Source organism: Corvus kubaryi, unplaced genomic scaffold (assembly GCF_017639235.1).
Source record: "Corvus kubaryi isolate FWS band 111438036 unplaced genomic scaffold, C.kubaryi_AGA036_p1.0 37387, whole genome shotgun sequence".
In the NCBI taxonomy this organism is placed as follows: Eukaryota; Metazoa; Chordata; class Aves; order Passeriformes; family Corvidae; genus Corvus; species Corvus kubaryi.
Window position 1 is genome coordinate 1,680,719 of NW_024581129.1, and position 19,529 is coordinate 1,700,247.

The window sequence follows — 19,529 nt, forward strand, 5'->3', positions numbered from 1 at the left end:
AATTGTTTTGTTTTGTTTGTGTGCATGGCTTTTGCTTTCCCTATTAAACTCTCTTTATCTCACCCCATGAGGTAGTGGAGGGGGTGAGTGAGTGGCTGTGTGGGGCTGGGCTGCTGGCAGGAAGTAAAGTGAGACTGGGAGAAAGAAAACAGCTCCATGTATCGGGTACCTTGAATAGGTAGGTGAATAACACTGGAAACAAAAAAGTTACAAAATTATGGCACAAGCATACTGTTCTGAGAAATGGCAGGCTCCCAATGCATGTGCTGTCCAGAAGTCTTCTGTGGAAACTCTGAGAGACATCATCCAGGAATGATTACAGGTTTATAATACAGCTTTGGTAGTTCATTCTACCTGAGGATTGAAGGATTGGGTTCATACGTTGACAACAGAATATTCTCATCTCCTCCCTCCTTGTCCTACATACTCCAGGGACACAGAAGTGGTAGGCAAATCCACAATCTTTTTGCAACAGATGGGAAGTGGATTCCCATTAAGATCAGCATCAAAACTCTTTAAGCCCAATTTCATTAAAAAAAAAAAACCAAAAAAAACAACAAAAAAACCACAAACAACCATGCAGCCATTGAGGAGTAAAGCAGATCTTTACAGAATCAATACTGCACCCCCTCAGTCGTCCAGCTGGCACAGGGCTGCCACACCTCGATTTATCCAGTGCTTCTGGGGCTTGTCTGAAGGGAGTTCAATCGACAGAACATAGTTGGTTGAGTGCCCAGTGGTGGATAAGACACCTCTTCTTTCACTTGTCTTGTATACAGGGCATGAATAGATGTTCAGATGAAGAAACTTGGAACTTTCTCCAGGTTTCAGCCAAATTATGGGCAAAGGATCATAAAGGATTTTTGGCAGTGATTCTCCAATTACCCAGGATTCTCTATCCCATCGTGCACCTTCCAAAAAAAGGCCTCTCACGTAAGCCCCATCTTCTGGCATTTTCTCCATTGTGTGCTCCTGTTTCATCACCTAGAATGATTAAACCATTGCTTGATTTTATTTTTATCTGAGTATACTAAATCCTATAAGTGACAGTCTGAAATTGCTCCTTTAAATAAAATACCTTTTCATCTGAAAACTCTATTTCTTGCTGGCCCCAGGATACGTTTCAAGCTGTTCAAGAAAAGCAATATTCTTCTGCATTTTTCTTACCTCAAATTCAAATCCAATGTGGTCGATTGGGATGGTGTATTTTCTGGCAAAGTTTTGTAAAACACCGGTCAAGAAAGACTGAGTGAAGAAGAATCCTGAGAGCCAAAAGACTGTAGGTGGCCCATTGTCAACCCAATCCTGAATAGGGAGAGAGAAAACAAATGTAAAAAAACCCCAACACACTTGTGGCTTCACTGTGCCAATTCACCAGAAAAGGGATGTCTTTTCAGATACCCTCAAACAGCACAACGAGATCTAAGCCTTGATGGAACCCTCTGCTTCCGTCCATCAATTCTCTGTTTTTCTGAGACAACAAATCACAGAAGTCAGTTCTTTAGGATAACAACCAAAATAATCACTCATTCTGAAACAACCAGAACTCAGTGCTACTGAGAAAAATTTCAGAAAGTAGCATGTGTTTTGTTAAGTCTAGATAGTGGCCCCCCAAAACAGAAAAGTGATTGAATTTGGACACTTTTATCAAAATAATCTCCACCAATCTCCTAACATGCAAAAAGGCCAAATTCTTTTACTTTCCTGATCAATGTCTCTTCACTGATCACTGTGAGGGCACTCACTACAGCCTACATACCAGATGCTAGCAGAGGAAATCATTCCTGTACAAAGATGCCAGACAGGGAGATCTTGGGCCTTGTCCACACAATGCAGTAGGAAAAAGCAAAACAAGGGCAGAATGTCCTCACACTACTGGAAGTTATTTGGAGTCAGAAGAAGCCCCTACAATGCTCTGATCCAGCGAACAGGAAAGTGCCATTTATACAAATCTCTCAGACACTTCTTCCTAGCTTTCTCCTCTCCTGACTTGTATGGGGTTTCACTACATCTCAGTACCTCACTATTTAAGGTATACCCAAAATTTTAAGTAGTTTTAAGAGTGCTAAGAGTGCAGAGAAAATAATGGAATGGTGAGTTAAAAATTAAAATAGTCTGTTCAAAAAAGTGTGTGGAAGTGGTGTGACATTCTATGAAACTTGAAAGATATTTACACATATATAAAATTTCATAGCTCCTGTTACACACTGGTTCTAAAGCGTTCTTACACCCAGCTCGGTGTCCTTTCAGCAAGGAAGCCATTAAGACACTAATTCGAACTAAAATGAATCTTATAGAAATAGAAAGATGGAAACTACCAAAAGCAGCACTGGATTAGCACCAAGGGATCATACTCCCAGCTCACCCTGCTGAGCAATTGCCCAGCGAACTGCAGTGCTGCTAATGCAGAGGGTATTTGGCCGTGAGTGTGTGTGAGCAGCTCACAGTCTGGAGCTACCCAGGGACTGCTGAGCAAGGACAGCACTGACACACACTCTCCTCATCCAGCTTTCAACTGCAACTACCCACACCCCTCAGTCTCAGTTTAGCAGACCTGGAAGAACTCCAAACGACAGAGGAGATCGGACACGTAACTTCCGAGAGGTTTCAGTGATGGATAGGATTTGGAAGCCCACATTGATGGCACTTTTCCCATTAGCATGCTGTTGAAAACATCTTCAAGCTCAGAAGACATCAACACTTGGCCTTTAATGGCTTTGCCTATATTAATGAGGCTGCTCCGAACAACTTCAGTAAGCCTTCAGAGAAAAGAAAGGAATTGTCATTATTTACTTCTTACTACCTGGCTAAATACCCCTCAGTCCAACTTGAATGAAGGGTTGATAAAGGTGGTAAATGTCCTGTCAGAAATTCCTCATCAAATTTGTGGTTATCAAAACTCTTACTTAACTTTAGAAAAGCAAACAGATTAAAAACAGACACAGAGAAAAGACAATGAAAACTTTCACTCTAGACAAGGGAAATCAAGTGATGAGAGCTTTAAAGCTTGTAGCACTCATTGTCACAGTGTGCTGTGAATTTTGGGGCCTGGGTATCACTTACAAAGGCTAAAGCAGGCTGCTCTCCCTCAACACAACAAACTCAAACCTGATTCAAGTTCATACTCCAAGAATACCATTGCTATATTCAGGTACTCACCTGCAGCTTTCAAGTATTTTTAAAAGATTCATCCAAAGCAGAATCTAACATGTTAAGAAAAATGTCTTGTAAAAGGCTTGGTTAAGGCTTGTGAGCAACTAGCAGCAATGGACACAAGCATATTTCAGTTTAAGAAGTGCTACACAAAACACTGAGCCATACCTGTTAAATCGAATTAGTTCTTGCCTAAGAACTGTATTCATGGACTCTTCATAAAGTACTGGGTACGCCTTCATCACTCCTTCCATATCAAAGCTACTTGGTAGTTTGGACAGGATGTCCTGTGCCAAATCTTCAACAACTTCCTGAAGGCATAAGTTTGCAGTGAATAACAAATATTCCTTTCCCCCCCTATTTTTATTGAATAAATTCCACAAAACACTATAGATTTTATATTTTTTCTGTACAACCACATAGGTATTTTAGTCCATTTTCCTAAAGATATAGTGCTCTTACTTGCTTTGGGCATCATCCTGTCTGCATGTGCTTGCTTACTCCTTCCTTCTCAATAATTTTAAATTTGTTAAATAATAATTTTTAATTTGCAACAAGGTTTTAGGCAAATTCTAAGGAAATAGGCAGGAGAGCAGACAAGCATAATCCTATTACTGCCACAGTGAAGGAAAAGACAAAGCATGCAGCATGAGCAAAATAATGGGAAGACCCCATGAATACCACAGCCCCAAGAGAAGCTCTACTTGCAGTATATTAGACATCAGAAAATATGATCACTGGACAACCCTGCAGGAAATGAGGCTCCATCAATTCCACTGTTCAAGAATCCACTTGTATATAAAATGCAGGATGTCAAATCTGAGAGGCTTGAAAGGTTATTTATCTGTATCTCAAAGAGGCATGGATTTGGCCTGAGTAACCTCAGCTGCCAGGACACATGGTATTAATCTGTTTGAATGCAAAGTCATGGAGGTATCTTCCATCCCTAAAGGTGCTATGCCAAATCCATCTGCTTCTCTCTAAGGACATTCACATCTGCTCCCAATGCTACAGTCATGAGATGAGAGGTGTTGGGTTACTCTGAGGCCTAGGACATGACAGGAAAGGGCACCTTTCCAGAGTGCAAGTTGATCTTTCTTCCCCAGTTACCTGAGGGGACTTGCCAGCTCCCCCTGCTTCTCTAGGCAAAGTCAGGAGCACTGCATGGAACAGCTGGTTGGTCTCCTGGTTATCCTTGGTGATATCTGCATTTTCATGAAGTCCAAACACTTCAGGATGTGTTGTAATAGGCAAACTTCGTATGTATTCAACATAAGACTGTAAAACAAACATTCAGATACCAGACATCATGCAATGTGATATTCATAAACCATCAGTAAACCCAACTGGGACAGAACCTTCCCATTTAAAATTAAAGATGGTCGTTTCCTGTTAAACACATCCAGGAATTGACTGACTCTCCACAGAGATAAATATAAAAGTTCTGAGTGATTCAAAAACTCATGGGGGAGTTGTTATTACCACCCTCATGTAAGTGGCAAGAGAAAGGAAAGTACATTAGAAATATCCAAGGAATGCTGGTAGGAGTCACAGAAGGGGGTAGGATGCTGGATGTGTCATCCCTACAACTTGTGGGCTACACAAATAGGTGGGATTTGAGCACATTCATTATCTCTATGAAGCTGTTAGAAGGGAAAAAGAGGATGGAAACTGAGTATACACCTGCCATTCCACCTCTTCCTCCTGACTGCTGCTTTCAAGGTCAGACTGGTGGCAAGAAAGTGCACAAGCACCCTGTAAATTTCTGAAGCCTGACTCCTATTGGCTTTCTAGAACTGTATTGGAAACCTACACACAGGCTCTTTGCATCAACAAATGCCAGAGTGTTGGATGATCTCTACATCCCCATTGGGGTATGGTAGATATGAAGTACCAGACTCCTATTTCATACATAAGATACATTCCAGGGCTTTATGATCTTATGGGGTTTATTTTCTATTTGGTGTATTCAGCATTATCCAAGCACAGTGTAGGTAAGCTCCTCCCCAGTAACTCAGAGAGAATTTACACTTGTTGTCTTCTCACCTCATATGGGCCATGTGGTGGGATGTAGTAGTCACCTCCAGCTGACAGCATGTACTTCTCCTGCTCTATATCCTTGTTATAGACTATAGAAAGCAGGGACAGGAGGAGACGCCTGTCTTTATCATCTGTCACTCTACCTCCGTAGTTACACTCCCCTGGAAAAGGACAAAGAAAACCAGTTTAATGATCAAATTAAAATTATCTTGCAATAATGTGAAACTCTAGTAAGCTGAAGCTCCAAAGCTCCAGATCTTCCAAAGTTTTTAGGTCTTATACTTGAATTGATTCAATCGAAATTAGACACTTGGACATCTATGGGCCAAATTTATGTGTCTTGATGATGAGAGGTTTAAGGAACACTATGAGTTGGTCTGAGAAACTGCTACTCATGTCCCAAAATTCTTTTTCATAAAGCTAATCATAATATTAACAGAAATCAAGAATGACAAGGCTGACAAGGAGGTGCCAAAAGGCAGCTTATCTCCGTGGAGAAAGAGAACAGAATAGCCACAGCAACTGAGTTATTTACACATGTCAACACCTCCTGCTCTAAACCCCTGAGTATGATCACACCCTCTGGTGAAGCACCAAAGCTTCCTGTGTCAGGCTCACGTTGACCAGCGAAGGTGGAACAGAGGCCATGGATGGTTTTATTTGATGTGTATGAAGCAAAGACCAGGAGGTTTGCTGGACCATTAGTAATTGTAGCCATATGCAAGTCAAAACAACGACAGCTGAGGGTTTGGGATCCAATTCCAGTCACAGTCCAACTCCAATATCCATCCAGTGACAACCACATTGTATGTGGCAGGCCAGTAAAACAAACCTGTGTGGAATCCACTCCGTTTGTTGAGAAGTCACCAGTTTATCAGCGTGTCAGCTGAAAGTGCCTAGCAAAGTCAACAAACACATGTGAGAGGATGTAATGCCTGTACCTGTTAGGTATGTCAGAGCTTCAAATGGGATCTCTTCATATTCATTCAGAAACATCTGGATCTGTTGCATGCTGATTCTGAGGTCAGACTCGTTGAATTCGTATGGAATATTCCAACCTGTTCAATTCAGAAGAGATACAGAGGGAAATGGTGCACTGCACTGACAGCTGGGCTCAGGAAATGATTGGTACTACACTGCTCCGACAGAGCTGAAGATACAACTGCCAGACAGTCTAGAAGGAGCCTGGAATACACCAGGCTGTTTATTAAGCATAGGCATTTTGGCATCAAAATTTCCTGAAAATTATATTTTACCTGCTTGATATTTTAAGCTAATCTGTTGCTATCTGGACACAATGAGAACAGGAGTTTTACTTCACTTACTGATTTCAATTTTTCATCTGCCCATCTATTAATACTGTTTGCAGATGACATTCAAAATAACAGTACAATAAAACAAGCAAGCAAACAAACAGGAACATATTCTCAATAAAAGAATCCTTCAGAAAACCTATATCCCTAATGCAAACCAAAAATAGAGCTAGTGATGCAACTATCCTTCTTCACCAGGATAGCTGGTCACATCAGCAGTAGATGTTGCTATAGAAAATGGCCTCTAGAAAATTCAGTTTTTACTCTAAAGCAATAAATTAGTGTCTTCATACTGGAAGTTTAGTGCTTATTTAAACAGCTGCCTACTAAAATAATGACAGTGGTTTTCAGTCAAAATACAACATTTCCTAACAGCAACCAGTTATGAGGAAGGCGAACTCAGCTGGAATGGAAGACTGAGGACTTCATGTACACCCGTGCAGAGCATAAACTTTAAACAGTTATAAAAATGGAATCTCTAAGTCCATACATTTCTATATGTTAGAAATTCTATCTAGTTTTCTATGTATTTGAAGATTACAGAAAAAGCTGAAGCACAAATCTTATGAATGACATATCTTTTCATTGCTGTTATAAACACCACACTGCAGCTACACAGATTTGCTTCACACCAAGTAAATACATGCACTAGGTTTGATAAAACAAAGTATGCACATAAATAACAAAAGCAGATTAGAAGAAGGCATATTTTTAATTACAAAAATTTAAAACAGATCTGAATTTCATTGTTAGAAAGAACTACAGTAATAAGTTAATAATTTAGTAAGCTATCATTTCATGTAAGTTCTGTATAATATATTTATTTGGAAAAATAGTACTTTCTAGTCTTCCCTGGGGTAATACTTTTAGAAGTTTCAGAAGCAGCTTTGGCTAAATAAGAATCCCTGCAAATAACAGCTTTTAAACTTTATGATGCTCTGTGCAATGCAGATTGCACTCTTGCAATACTGTTAATAGTACTGCCTTTTTACAGAGAGACTCCAGCAATGCATTTCAAAACCACAAATCTTTTTTTTGAAACAAAGTGCAAAATAATCTAAAACTTACCCAGTGGGCCAAAGTTTCTCCTTTCCTGCACAACAGCATGAAAAAAGCAAAGGCCAAAAAGCAGTTTTTGCCACATTTTTGGCTTTTGGCAGCTTTGAAAGAACACGGGGTCAGAGATGGGATCGTTCAGGTAGGAGCGAAGGAGGTTCACTCTAACACCTTTTGGAGGCTCATTTGTCATTTTGATGCCATTCTGGAGGATACTAACAGGAAACTTTTCTGATGGATAACTAGTTAACCACAACCTAAAAAGAAGTTTGCAAAGCACATTATTAAAAAATCACATGATAGTAACAGTAGTAGTAGTAATAACAATAATAATAAAATCAGTATTATAATCCTGCATCTTGATCTATAGAAGACTAAGTTTTACTCCTTGTTTAACTATAAAGATAACATCTAAATTTGTTCTAAAATGCAGACAGAGCAGATTATATTGGACAGGTAGAAAAGATGAACTCTTAATGATGGATCTTTATTTTATCACTGCACATAAATGATATGAATGTCATACTTAGGCATTCTTACAAAAGTAGTTTAATTTCTTGTTAGTAGTGTCTTCAGCAAACAGGAAATACTCACATAAAAAAGTGCAAAATACTAAAACTCCTACCTGAATTTATCATTGGTATTCTCAGGCACTATAACTTCCTCACAGATTTTTTCCAAGGCAGGCATCCAGCTGGTTGCAAGATGGCAGTTTTGTAACACTACCCAGGTTCCCTCAGTAATAGCCTTGTAAATTGTTTTTTCTGCTATTGGGCCCTGGCCCTGGCCAAGCGAAACCGTTTGAATGTTTGAGCTTCCCATGCTAACATCATCAGCAAATTTTAGCAAACCTAGGATGGCAAGTTTTATACATGCAAACAAAGACAAACTATTAGGAAGTAGAATATGTTCTAGTCATCATTTTTGCAATGTCATTAAAGGGAGAAAAGTCAACAAATGTTAACAAATATTAAAATTAAAAATTAAAAAAAATAACAAATAAAAGCACCTCAACAACCCAGAAGTAGCATCATATGCTGTATCAGTCACTGTGTCGCTGAGGCACATACTAAAATTTAGGGGTACAAAGTATTAATAAAAAAAGCCCAACCCCAAAACCAGCCAGGTTAAATGGCTGTCCTCTCTTTGGCCCCTGGGTGTTCAGCTGCAGTCTGCACAACAGCCCTCGGCTCTCTCTGTTGCACAGGTACAATTGTTTATGGGGATTGAGCTGCAAATTTAGCCAGATCTTAAGATCTGGCTAAAAATAGACCTCCAGCTTTGCTATCAAAATCAGTACTTTCTGGAAATACATCCTTACGGTATGGCTCCATATCACAGTTCTTTTGGCAGAAAACCAGATTTAAAAATAATCTGAGTGGTTACACGTTAAAGGACATTTAACAAATGTGGTTTTAAGTGTGGCCAATACACACCATTTAATTAGTAACTGAGAGGGAGGAAACTTTCTGGAGGAGGGGTTGCAATAAAGACTGGGGCAAACCTCCAACACCCACGGAAAGAACTGTAATGCAAGTATAAATTATAAATTGGTCTGGATGCTACAGTCTGTTAGATCCCCAAATTGCTGTTCAGAGACCAAGACATTTCATCACCACTACTTTCATTCCACCCTCTAACAATTTTACTGTCATTGTTTATATATGGGCAGATGCCAATGTTTGATATTCCCTCATTGCTGTATTGTACCTTAGAGACACTTTAAAGATCAAATGAGGGGGCCTACACTATTAACTGTAGTCTGACTATTCATTTAGTCAGACTCAGTGACATTTAACCAGATTAAAAAATGGGTTTTTAATACCAATCTCACCTGCCATGGGATCAGCACCCGGTGATAATATAAAAATCAAAGGGGCACAACAATTTGAATCACTGTAACTTCTTCCAAGATCAAATGTAGGTGGTTCAATAAATGTTCTTCCCATGTTTTCCACAATGAAGATCTGCACTGCTGGGATAATTTTGTCAGGTCGCAAACACCTGAGAAGAACCATGCGGTCTAACCCCGTCAGCGCGCTCCAGGCATCCGGGAAGGCTTCTTCATGGGGTCTGACAGAGTCATAGATTGGCTTCCACTTGGAAGAATTCTCTCTTACGTGTTCCATTAGCCCCTGGAGGTTTGTCAGGCAAGATGCACGTACGAGCTCAGCCCATGATTTGTTGGACAGCCAGTCTGGAGCTGGATTGGGGTGAGGATTATCAAGAGCAACACCTCCTGTCAGTAGGAAACGCCAAACTGCATCATCTATCTGGCCTTTTCCCTTCATAATGCCTACTGTCAGAAGGAAGGAGAATAACAGCTTGTCCTTTTCAAACAGCGAACGACAGACATTATTATAGATGCTTACTGTGAAATGGTCAGTTATATTTTTAATTCTCTCCTGTAGACGTCCACTCTTTCTGCTTTTAGCAATAGATTGAACATACAAGTTAATGAACCAAATCAATGAATACTGGTACATAGGTTCAATGTTTGCCAGATCAGAGATGCAGAAGAAGACAACAGCTGAATGAACAGCAACTGGCTTATACCCCATTCGAGTAGAATCTATTTCCTTCTCAGTTATAGAGGCAATTTTTTGCTTTTCAGAGATTTCTGCTGATAACTTTTTGGAAGAAGACAAAATATTAATTGCTGTTTCATCCTCTAAGATGTTTCCTTCTGAGTGGGAAAGGACCTCCAGGATTTTATCTTCTATTTCTTTTAGTTGTTTCTTATTGGCTGCACTTTCTATAATGAGTTGGTTTTTCTTTTCTTCTAGCTCAGGCTTTTCCTTTGCAGCTACAATTCCGAGGAGCTGGTCCTGAAGACCCAAAGGTGTAATCATGAAATTGAGTAGACAAACTTTCACAGCCACTTCAGGATAATAGTGAGGATTTCTTAAGTGGGTTGTCATGTAAAACCTGAAGTCTTTTGAATATTCAATTATATTTTCCCCTAATTTCATGTATTCTACTCCTTGTTGTCTGAATGTTTGCTTTAATAAAATGGGTTCTAAGAAAGCATCTAATTCTTCACCAATATTTTCTAGCAAGACTGGTGTTCCAAGCTGAAGAGCAGTTTCTAATGTCCTCACATAATGTGTGTCAGATAATTTGATAACTGACAGCTTGTTAGTTTTCTCCATATTTTTTATCCACTTGTTAGCTTGCCTTTGAGGATCTATCATTAAAGCCCATCTTCTTGAGTTAGAAACAATTACACCATTGTCAATGGAAAAAGAATCAACTGGCAATCCAGCAATCTGCCATGCACGGATTTTGACTGGATCCCCTAATGTATTACTTAAGCTAAAATCGCTGGAGCATGGTATGTTCTTTTCAATGCACAGATCCTGCCACTGCTTTTGGCATTTCAGGCGATAATCAACAGTAAAGGCTCCCAAATAAGCCACAGTTCCTGATGACAACAACACATCCCCTACTAGGTCTATGTACTGAATTCCTAATAACCGTGCAGCTTCTGTCCACCTCTCCTTCTCTCCACCAAGACCACTAATCAGCTGCTCAGCTCTCACGAGCTTTTGTGAACAACGTTCAATATTATTTTCTAAGTCTTTCTTCCGGTTATTCATTTTGTCAAACTCATCTTGCAAAGCTTGAAGGCGATCAACAACCTCCTTAAGTTCTGCTTGTTTCACTTGTAGCTTCTGCATTTGAATGTCCAGTATTCCTTCAGCCTCTTGCAAACGCTCACGCTTTGGGGCAACCACTTTCTGAACACGGTCATACACCTCCATGGCTCGCACCCACTTGCAAAGGCCTTCACAGGCAGATGAGACATTTTTTACGACCTCTGGCTGAAAATCAGGATGATTCATAAACTTCTCTCTAATCTTCTTCATTATAGCAGGAGGAATTTTATCTTTATCATATGACTTTAATCTGTCAAGGAACTTAATATCTGAAAGAAGTTTTTTAGCTGGCCCCCAGAAGTCTTCAATCATTTTACCTATATTGCAAATAAGACTAAAATCAGGTGTAATACATGCATGTTCGAAGTGAAAAAAGTACTTTGAAACATAGTATGAAGAATTAACATCAATGATATTGCAATGGAATTTTACTATGCAAAGACTATTAAATAGTTCGGGAAAATCATTACCTAAAGGAAGTCAGACAGGACCTTCAGCATCACTAACCAATGTCATATTTATTAACTGCATATTAATTCTAAATCAACCAAGCACATTAAGGGAGACCAATTACTATACAGTCTTTCTCAGCATTGTCTATTAGATAAATCAGTAACTGTGGAAGTATTCCTTCTTAATCTAGATAAGACCATTTGGGATAAAAGGCATTTATATCATCCTCATTTTTAATTATGAAGGGTTGAGCTGTATAGGCATAAGGTGGATGAAAAGTGAAAGAAAAAGGTCTCTTTCCCACCTCGCAAATCCTGTGCAACCCCACAATAACAACATTAAACCACACAGAAAAGGCTTATTAGAATAATTACCTATGACAGGTATAATTAGAATTCCCTCTCCCAGCATAACTGATAGTTTGGAAGCAGGGGTTACAGGGGGAAACACAGGCAGATGGTGCACAGCACACCTCCAGCACCCAGAGCTCCTCAAGGCAATGCAAATCTCAAGGTTGGGTCAAAGCAAGTTGAAGAGATGACTTTGTGCAGGCGACTGGGATCATATTTACAAAGCTTGTACAACAGTGTCAGGCAAGGGCAGTATGCCAGCATGGCAAAAGCAGCTCTTCACTACTCAGTGTACTTGCCACTGCCAGCAAAATGCACCTCCAATGCACGAGGCTGCGTTCATGCCAGAAGCACCTCACCAGCACACCTCAGCAGCAGCCACACATTCCTGGGGCAGGGATAACAAAAGCTGTGTCATTACCGCTGCCATTGGGGTCGGGTTTCCTCTCTGGCTTAACTGCCCTCATGACACAGATACTCTCCATGACGAGCTTGACAGGACCAGGGGGATTCTGCATGGATTTCACAAGAGTGATGTCTGAAGGATTCAGGGTGTTGAGAGCTGCCTCTGCAGCAGCCAGAGCTGGCAGAGCCTCTGCAAGGTCTGCTTCACATTCGTCCTGTTAAGACATTGGGCAGAAAGCTGTGAACCTTCATACAATACCAGGTCTGCAGCCTGATCACCCCCCACTACAGCACAGCCTCGGAGAACCTTCTGTCTTGTTAAGCATCCATTAAATAGACTCTTCACAACGTTTCTTGGAGAGAAAACTACTTTCACCATTTGACAGCACAGTTTAAAGAGAGAAGGTTTGTAGAGAAATTAGTAACTTCCATAAACTGAACTGATAATTAAAAATGTCACACAAGCTTTCAAGATCAAGGTCTCTCTGGTTTGGCAATGAGAATTAAAATAAAGGTTAGAGACAGCTGTTCTTAGTTAAATCTTACAGTGCTGATCAGGTGAAAAATGGATACTGTGTAGCTTAAATTCTTTATCAGATACTCTGATCTCAGTAATTATCCATATTATATATCACTGACATTTCCAGCTAGTTACAAAAAAATATTGAGGAATCTTGAGGCTTCCCACAGGAAATTCTGTGTTACAGATGTCTGGCTGTGGCATTACCTCTAAAGTTATGCCTAATAGGACTGCATGCAGCATATGCCAAATTACCTCAGCTAACTCTAAATTAACTGTCTTTGGGCATGGAAACAGTATAAACTCGTTATTCAATCTGTTGAAAATGAGAATATATTAGTAAAGAAATAAGAGCTATACAGCTTTTGGAACGTGAACTAGAAAGGGAAGCTATGCAGGACTGTGAGGTGCAGTCATACTCCAAACAGCCCAAATTTACCGTGTTTGTATTAGGAACGTGTCATTCATCATCTCCTGCAATTTTGTTACTCTAAGAGCTTGGCTCACCCCATTAACACATCATCACATCATCACAGCTCCCATTCACTTGGAACCCATCACGCTCCAGGCTCAAGCCCTTGGGCACTACCTTAATAGCTTGGGCAACAGCAGCTGCATCATTGGCTTCCTTTTCATCTGCTGACACTATTGCCTTTTTTGCATCTACTTCAACTGTTTCCTTTTCAATCTTGACCATCATTTTTTCTGTTTCTGCAGACGTTTTAATCAGTTCAGGCTGAAGGTCAGTCAGTTCTTTCTGCATGTCGGCAACCTGATGGATACAACAGGAAATCAAGAAAAAGTCTGTGTAAACATTGCATGCATGTCATATCTTGATGTCTCATGAAGAAAGATTGGAGGGCCCTATATTAAGACAATCAAAAAAAGGACATTTGATCTAAAGAATTAATAATTCTCTTGTTTATTTTTACTAAGAGTTGTTTCATTTAACTGAGTAGATTTTTTTAAAGGTATTTTAATCATTGTCTATGCAATGCACTTGCTTTTTTCAGATTCATTAATGTCAATAATGAGAAATATATTGTTTAATTCTGTTTTTTCCTCACAGTCACTTTCAGATAATGAAAGTCCAAATAATCCTTTATTGCACAGCTGGAAAACAAAATTCAAAAGAAACCTGGAATGGAACACAGAATTAGTGACAGCAACAGCTGCAAACTGGATCTTCTTCTTCATCCTGCAACTATCCAGAAGCCCCTTGAGTTTGTGCCTTGGAAAGATCAATCCCTGGATCACGTGGGTTGAAAAAGGGATTATTTATCTGGAATAAATAAATCTGATCCATTTCCTACTGGGAATCTACTCAAGAATTAATGTTTAATATTCTCTTACAATGTTTTTCAATTTCTCCTCTATTTTGGAAAGGGTAATAGGTCCTAGAACTCTGAGGCATGGATTCTCCATATAAGGTTTTGAGACAATAATGAAATTTATAAGGTTTATTCCTTCAGCATTTAATGAGTACCTTCATTTCAATTTTGTTTGCTATGAAGAGCTATAATCCAAACGTAGAGATTACAATTTCTTCAATTTACTAAGCAGTAATCTAACTTTTCCTGCTGGCTTTCTGTAGAAAACTATCAACAGCATCATGAACATAGTGAAGAACAAATTAGTAAGTTTTATTTTTGTAAGCTTCAACCATACAGACCCCATACATGAAGTATGCATGTGGCACATATTCAGCATTTTCATCTGAAACTTACTTGTGAAGATGCAAATTCAAGCTTTTCAAGTCCCACAAGATAACGAGTCCTCATCATGTCAACTTCTTCCCTTTTTCTACTCAGCAGAGTCTTGAAGGTGAGAATCAGCTCCACGTAGGAAGTTGGTGTCACGTAGTTGTGTCTGCGCAGCGTAGCGTAGTAGCCAGCAGAGAGTTCTCTCACACTTTCTTGGAAGTACTTGCACACTGACACAACCCTAGGGGAAAATTTTCCACATTACTTCGAAAATACAGTCTGTCTTTATGTCAACTATCAAAAAATTACTCTAAGCTTATGAAGTCATGTTAGTGTTAGGGAAGGCAGAAATGTATTTTCCCCATTATTAGAAATATTTTGGACTCCTGTTGAAGAGATTTTCAGAAACATCAGATACATATGTCTGGGTATCTTTGACTTGCACTGAAATCCCAGAGTTGGCTTAGCTTTGTCCATTTATAAGGACAGTCTCCCAATCAAATACACTGGGGGCACGAGGGGTGGGGGAACAAACTTTTGATTCATATGTTTCTTGAGAGATAAACTCATACTCTTTTCTAATGTCATCTTTGAGCTCAATATCCTCCAAAAACTTGTTAGCAACCATTTCCAAAGCATCTGTAGGCCACGTTTGGAACCAGTCAATGGTGCAGCAGTTTATCAGTGAAGGGAACATCCGTAATCGATTCCGAAAAGCATCTCCAATAGGACTCATGGCTACAAAAATAAAAACATGGTTGTCACCTAAGTTTCTTTGCAGTTAGGAAGCTGAAAAAAAATAAACCTAAATAAAAATATTCTGAGAAGCAACACATTGTATACAGACCTAAGACAATATGCAAATTTTTCTTCACCCTTTCAATAAAGAAACTGTACATAGCAAGGGGCGTGGCTTCAATTCTCCTGTTCTCCACCCTTGCTGCACTTTGCATTTTCTCAACAATTTCAGCCTTCTCATCTGCTGCAAAGATATTAGGCACATCCCCAGTATTTAAAAGCATGTTGATGTCTTCCACAAATGATTCATCCTTTATTTGATTATCGCAGAACAAAAAAGACACATTGCTGTTACCAACACCTGCTTTCAGCATGACTTGCTTAATATCATCCTTCCATTCACTGATGCCATAGGACTTGGTAATTTCGATCTGGAAGAGCTCAAAGGAATTCATGAAGGTGGCAAGCTTGGTCGCGCTTTGCCGGCCGCTCCCGCCAACACCCACCAGCAGCAGGTGTCCACTGTCCTGTTTCAGTACCCTGCATATCCTTGAGATGTGCTCGATAGCAAACTGGAACATGACCAGGGACATCGGTGCCTTGCTCATATTGTTGTACTCCTCAAGGTAGAATTCCATCACGCTTGTCAGCTGCTTTAAGTCTGTGATTTCATCATAAATTTTGACAGAACTGCTCGGCTTTATGTAGTCCCCAAAGAACAGGGCACGAATATTATCATCAGTGACTTTTCCAGTAGGTGAGAGATGACCCAGTACCTAGGAAAAAGACAAGGATCAACAGATAATTCTAAATATTAGGGAATTTTCCTTAAACTCATAATTCTGTAGGTTGACATGCAGGTTTCCATATACGAATACCTCACAGAGAGATACTGCTGTCAAATATAGAACAAGTTCTCAAAAGGCTTCTCAGAAAGGTACCCACTACACCCATTGGAGCATCCAAATAATCTTTTATCTTAAGTAAAAACACAGATAAATGCTGTGCAAGACATTTATTCCACTTCAGTTGGTCCTCTGTACCAACACAGAATCCCTCAGAAGCTATAAAACATTCTGATATGAAGTATCTTGAATAAAAATATGTATAATACTCAATGCTGAATAGAAGATTGTCCATACTTTTTAAATTCACTGATCAAAACATTGCAAAATGTCTCCAGTACTGATTTAATCTCAATGTTTAAGTATTTCTGAAAATGCATCAGTATCATCTTGGTCCCAGCACATTACCCAAAAATACCTTATTAAGGTTCTGCTTGAAGCTGTTTAATGTTGTCTCTTGTACCATCTGAAAGAAAACGTTCTTGTCATCCTCATCAACCAAGCGATCATAGAAAACTCTGTAAACCTCATGAATCCAAAGTCTGATCAGTTTATCTCCATCCTGAAAATGTAAATACAAACAAAATTGATAAATATAGCTTAGGCAGGATTTGTTCAAAAAGAAAAGGTTAGAAATGTCCATCTGGACCCTGCTATACCTCATACTAAACTCAGTGGGAATCTTTCAATCCCAAGCCATTCAGCACATGGCCCAGCATCTGCTAACTTAACTGGATTCCTCACCTAGTTACCATCTTGTCCTTCCTGCCAACACAAACTGGGACTCTCATGTCAAACCTTTTTCTCTACTCCGTCCTTCCAAGGTCTGGCTCATGGGCTGTAACCCAAGCCCTAAAACCCACCCTGGCTAAGATTTCCCTTGAATAGCTTGTAGCTGGTTTGTTCTGTTTCTGCACCAAACACATTCCTCCAGCAGAAATAAAACCTTTAATACTCTTTTTATCTGACATTTTACTGTAAAGGGATGAAAAAAAGTAGAAGGGTGAATATCATATACATCTCTCAGTATTAATTTGTGGTTTGTGACAAGAGGCAAACTCAGGATGAAATTATTCAGTCCTGTTCATGACTGTTTGCCATTTGTAAAAAGAGAAACTGAGTCTTTTCTCAAGTTTGTTTCTTTTTTGTATTTAGTTTGCAAGTTCAACAGAGGGGACTGTCTGCCTTGATGTACAGACTTTAACAGGAGGATCTTGGACCTCTGGGCCCAACTGTATTACATGTAAAGAATATTAACAAAATGACAGCTCTCTCCCTCAGAGACAGACAGAAAATACAAACCAAGGTATTCAGGGACTATTCTGATTTTAAACCCTGTAAATCTATTGAAATCACAGTTCATGTATTTTGAGATATTTACTTACTGATATTATAGAAATAATTTACTTTTTCTACTGCTCTCTTCTACATCAACATAATTAAACTACAACTTACTTGCAAATGAGTGTGTGGACAGAGCAGAACTCCTTTAATAACCCTGGAAAAATCCCGTAGATTAAAGACATAGTGGGATTTTGAAGGAGTTGGGAGAAAATTATTAACTGCCAATTTATAAATCACCGATGTCGCTTGGACCATCATCTTACCCAGCCTTAAGAAGGAAAAGAAATACAATTTTAACTTCTGCAGGTAAAAGACAACAAAGGTGCTACAGGAAATAGATCCCATTACCTCAGAAATGAAGCATCAAAGCCTTTGCTGAAGTGCCAGTCAGTGACTGCAGTGAAAATCTTGGTTAAAATGTCATCATTGAAAGAACAGATAGAGACAATATTCAAGTGCCGTGTGAAGCGTCCTGTGAAACACAGATGGATGCAGAGAGATTTCAACGTTCAAATATCCTTCCACCTTTCAGCTAGCATCCTCTAGGACTGACTGTCACTAAAACAACATTGCAATCTGGGACCAGCTTCATGATTTTGTTTCTGGCAAATTTTTGCCCTAGCAGTGATGCAAAAGAAATATAAACTGGTTTATATTTTTTATCAGTATTTTACTTAAAATTACTCTTTTGAGTCTGTAAACCATGCATCTCCATTACAAGGCCGCTATTACCCAATTTGAAATTTCAGCTCACCCAGCCTTATTGATTATGATATTACACAGTAAAACTTTACAAAGTCAAGGATCTTGTTACTGGCTTTCACCTAAAAAGAATCAGTCTCTACCCAAGTAAATTTTAGAAATTCAGCTATATCAGAATAGTCAATTTCATAAAGCCTCCTCAGAGCATATACAGTTATATCTGTACCACAGTGTTTATATGAAGGGAAGTAGAAGGAAGTGCTTTATAACAATGCAGATGTATGTAGCCTATAGTAATGCAGCTGCAGCTACATTAGGGCTTTTATTTACGTAATTTTTTTGTTAGAAAATATAACCTCCCTTATGCTGCTGTGACAGGAATCATGGAGTTGCAGGTAACATGCTTGTAAATAAATGCAGGCAGCCTACTTAGCAGCAGCAGATACAACTTCAGAAGAGACTTGCCAGAGGCATGGTAAGAAGATGTATTCCCTCCCTTTTCCAAAGAATAGAAAATGGAAATAATCTCCATTGCTAATTTTAGAATAACTTCCGTCATTCACCGTTTAATCAACATAAAAACATTCTTTCTAAGGTTGATTAAACTCCCCCTGGAAAAGGCAGAGATTTGAACTTGAACCTAACAGACCTGTACTTGGAATGACCCACTCAGTGAATGCACCTGTAGATTCACCAGTCACAGATAAATGTAGAATTTGCCATGAGCCTGAACCTGAAGTTCAGTCAGCTAGATAACCACTTGCCACACTAATGCATTTCCTACCTGTAATGTCATTCCTGCCTCCCCCGGGGGGACCCATAGCTGAGACAAGCAGCACATCTCTGATACTGATGTGGGATGCATCTTTCCTGTCGTACCAGTGCCCGTGATCAATCCATTGCCTCAGAAGCTCAATAGCTGGCTGCGCTCCATACACTTCCTTTTCAGGCATGTTTAGGTCATCTGTGGAGAACACAGACACTGAATAAAAAACCTCAGTGTTTAGGAATTTCGTTTTCTTCTAAGAAGTAAAAATAACTGAACTAGAGGTAGAAAAAGGCTGTGTGTTTTTATTTATGCTTCCCATTGAAGTAACCAAAATCAAATACAATTATACCTCGCAGGGATAATTAGGGGTGATGGCTTAATTTAGTGTGGCTGGTGATTTTGTTTAATTTCATGTCATGTCCCACTGCAACTCTAAGAACTATTCTGAAGGCAACCACCACTTAAACCTCTCAGCAAGG

General features: G+C 39.4%; 1 protein-coding gene across 2 annotated transcripts in view; it reads right to left on the reverse strand.

Moving 5' to 3' along the window:
• Positions 1-495: 495 nt before the first annotated feature.
• The window catches only part of DNAH3 (dynein axonemal heavy chain 3), a 57,053-nt gene continuing 38,019 nt past the window's right edge, over positions 496-19,529 (reverse strand). For both annotated transcript variants that reach the window (XM_042037219.1, XM_042037220.1), the window contains exons 44-62: positions 19,066-19,245; positions 17,928-18,051; positions 17,691-17,847; positions 16,654-16,797; positions 15,500-16,166; positions 15,225-15,390; positions 14,677-14,893; positions 13,539-13,721; positions 12,446-12,644; positions 9,397-11,538; positions 8,188-8,413; positions 7,575-7,819; positions 6,135-6,251; positions 5,200-5,354; positions 4,264-4,431; positions 3,322-3,464; positions 2,555-2,759; positions 1,168-1,305; positions 496-984 (exon numbers count right to left, since the gene is read on the reverse strand). In XM_042037219.1, the coding sequence (XP_041893153.1) occupies positions 631-984; positions 1,168-1,305; positions 2,555-2,759; positions 3,322-3,464; positions 4,264-4,431; positions 5,200-5,354; positions 6,135-6,251; positions 7,575-7,819; positions 8,188-8,413; positions 9,397-11,538; positions 12,446-12,644; positions 13,539-13,721; positions 14,677-14,893; positions 15,225-15,390; positions 15,500-16,166; positions 16,654-16,797; positions 17,691-17,847; positions 17,928-18,051; positions 19,066-19,245 (5,930 nt within the window). In that variant the 3' untranslated portion in view covers positions 496-630. The remainder of the gene's footprint in view (positions 985-1,167; positions 1,306-2,554; positions 2,760-3,321; positions 3,465-4,263; positions 4,432-5,199; positions 5,355-6,134; positions 6,252-7,574; positions 7,820-8,187; positions 8,414-9,396; positions 11,539-12,445; positions 12,645-13,538; positions 13,722-14,676; positions 14,894-15,224; positions 15,391-15,499; positions 16,167-16,653; positions 16,798-17,690; positions 17,848-17,927; positions 18,052-19,065; positions 19,246-19,529) is intronic.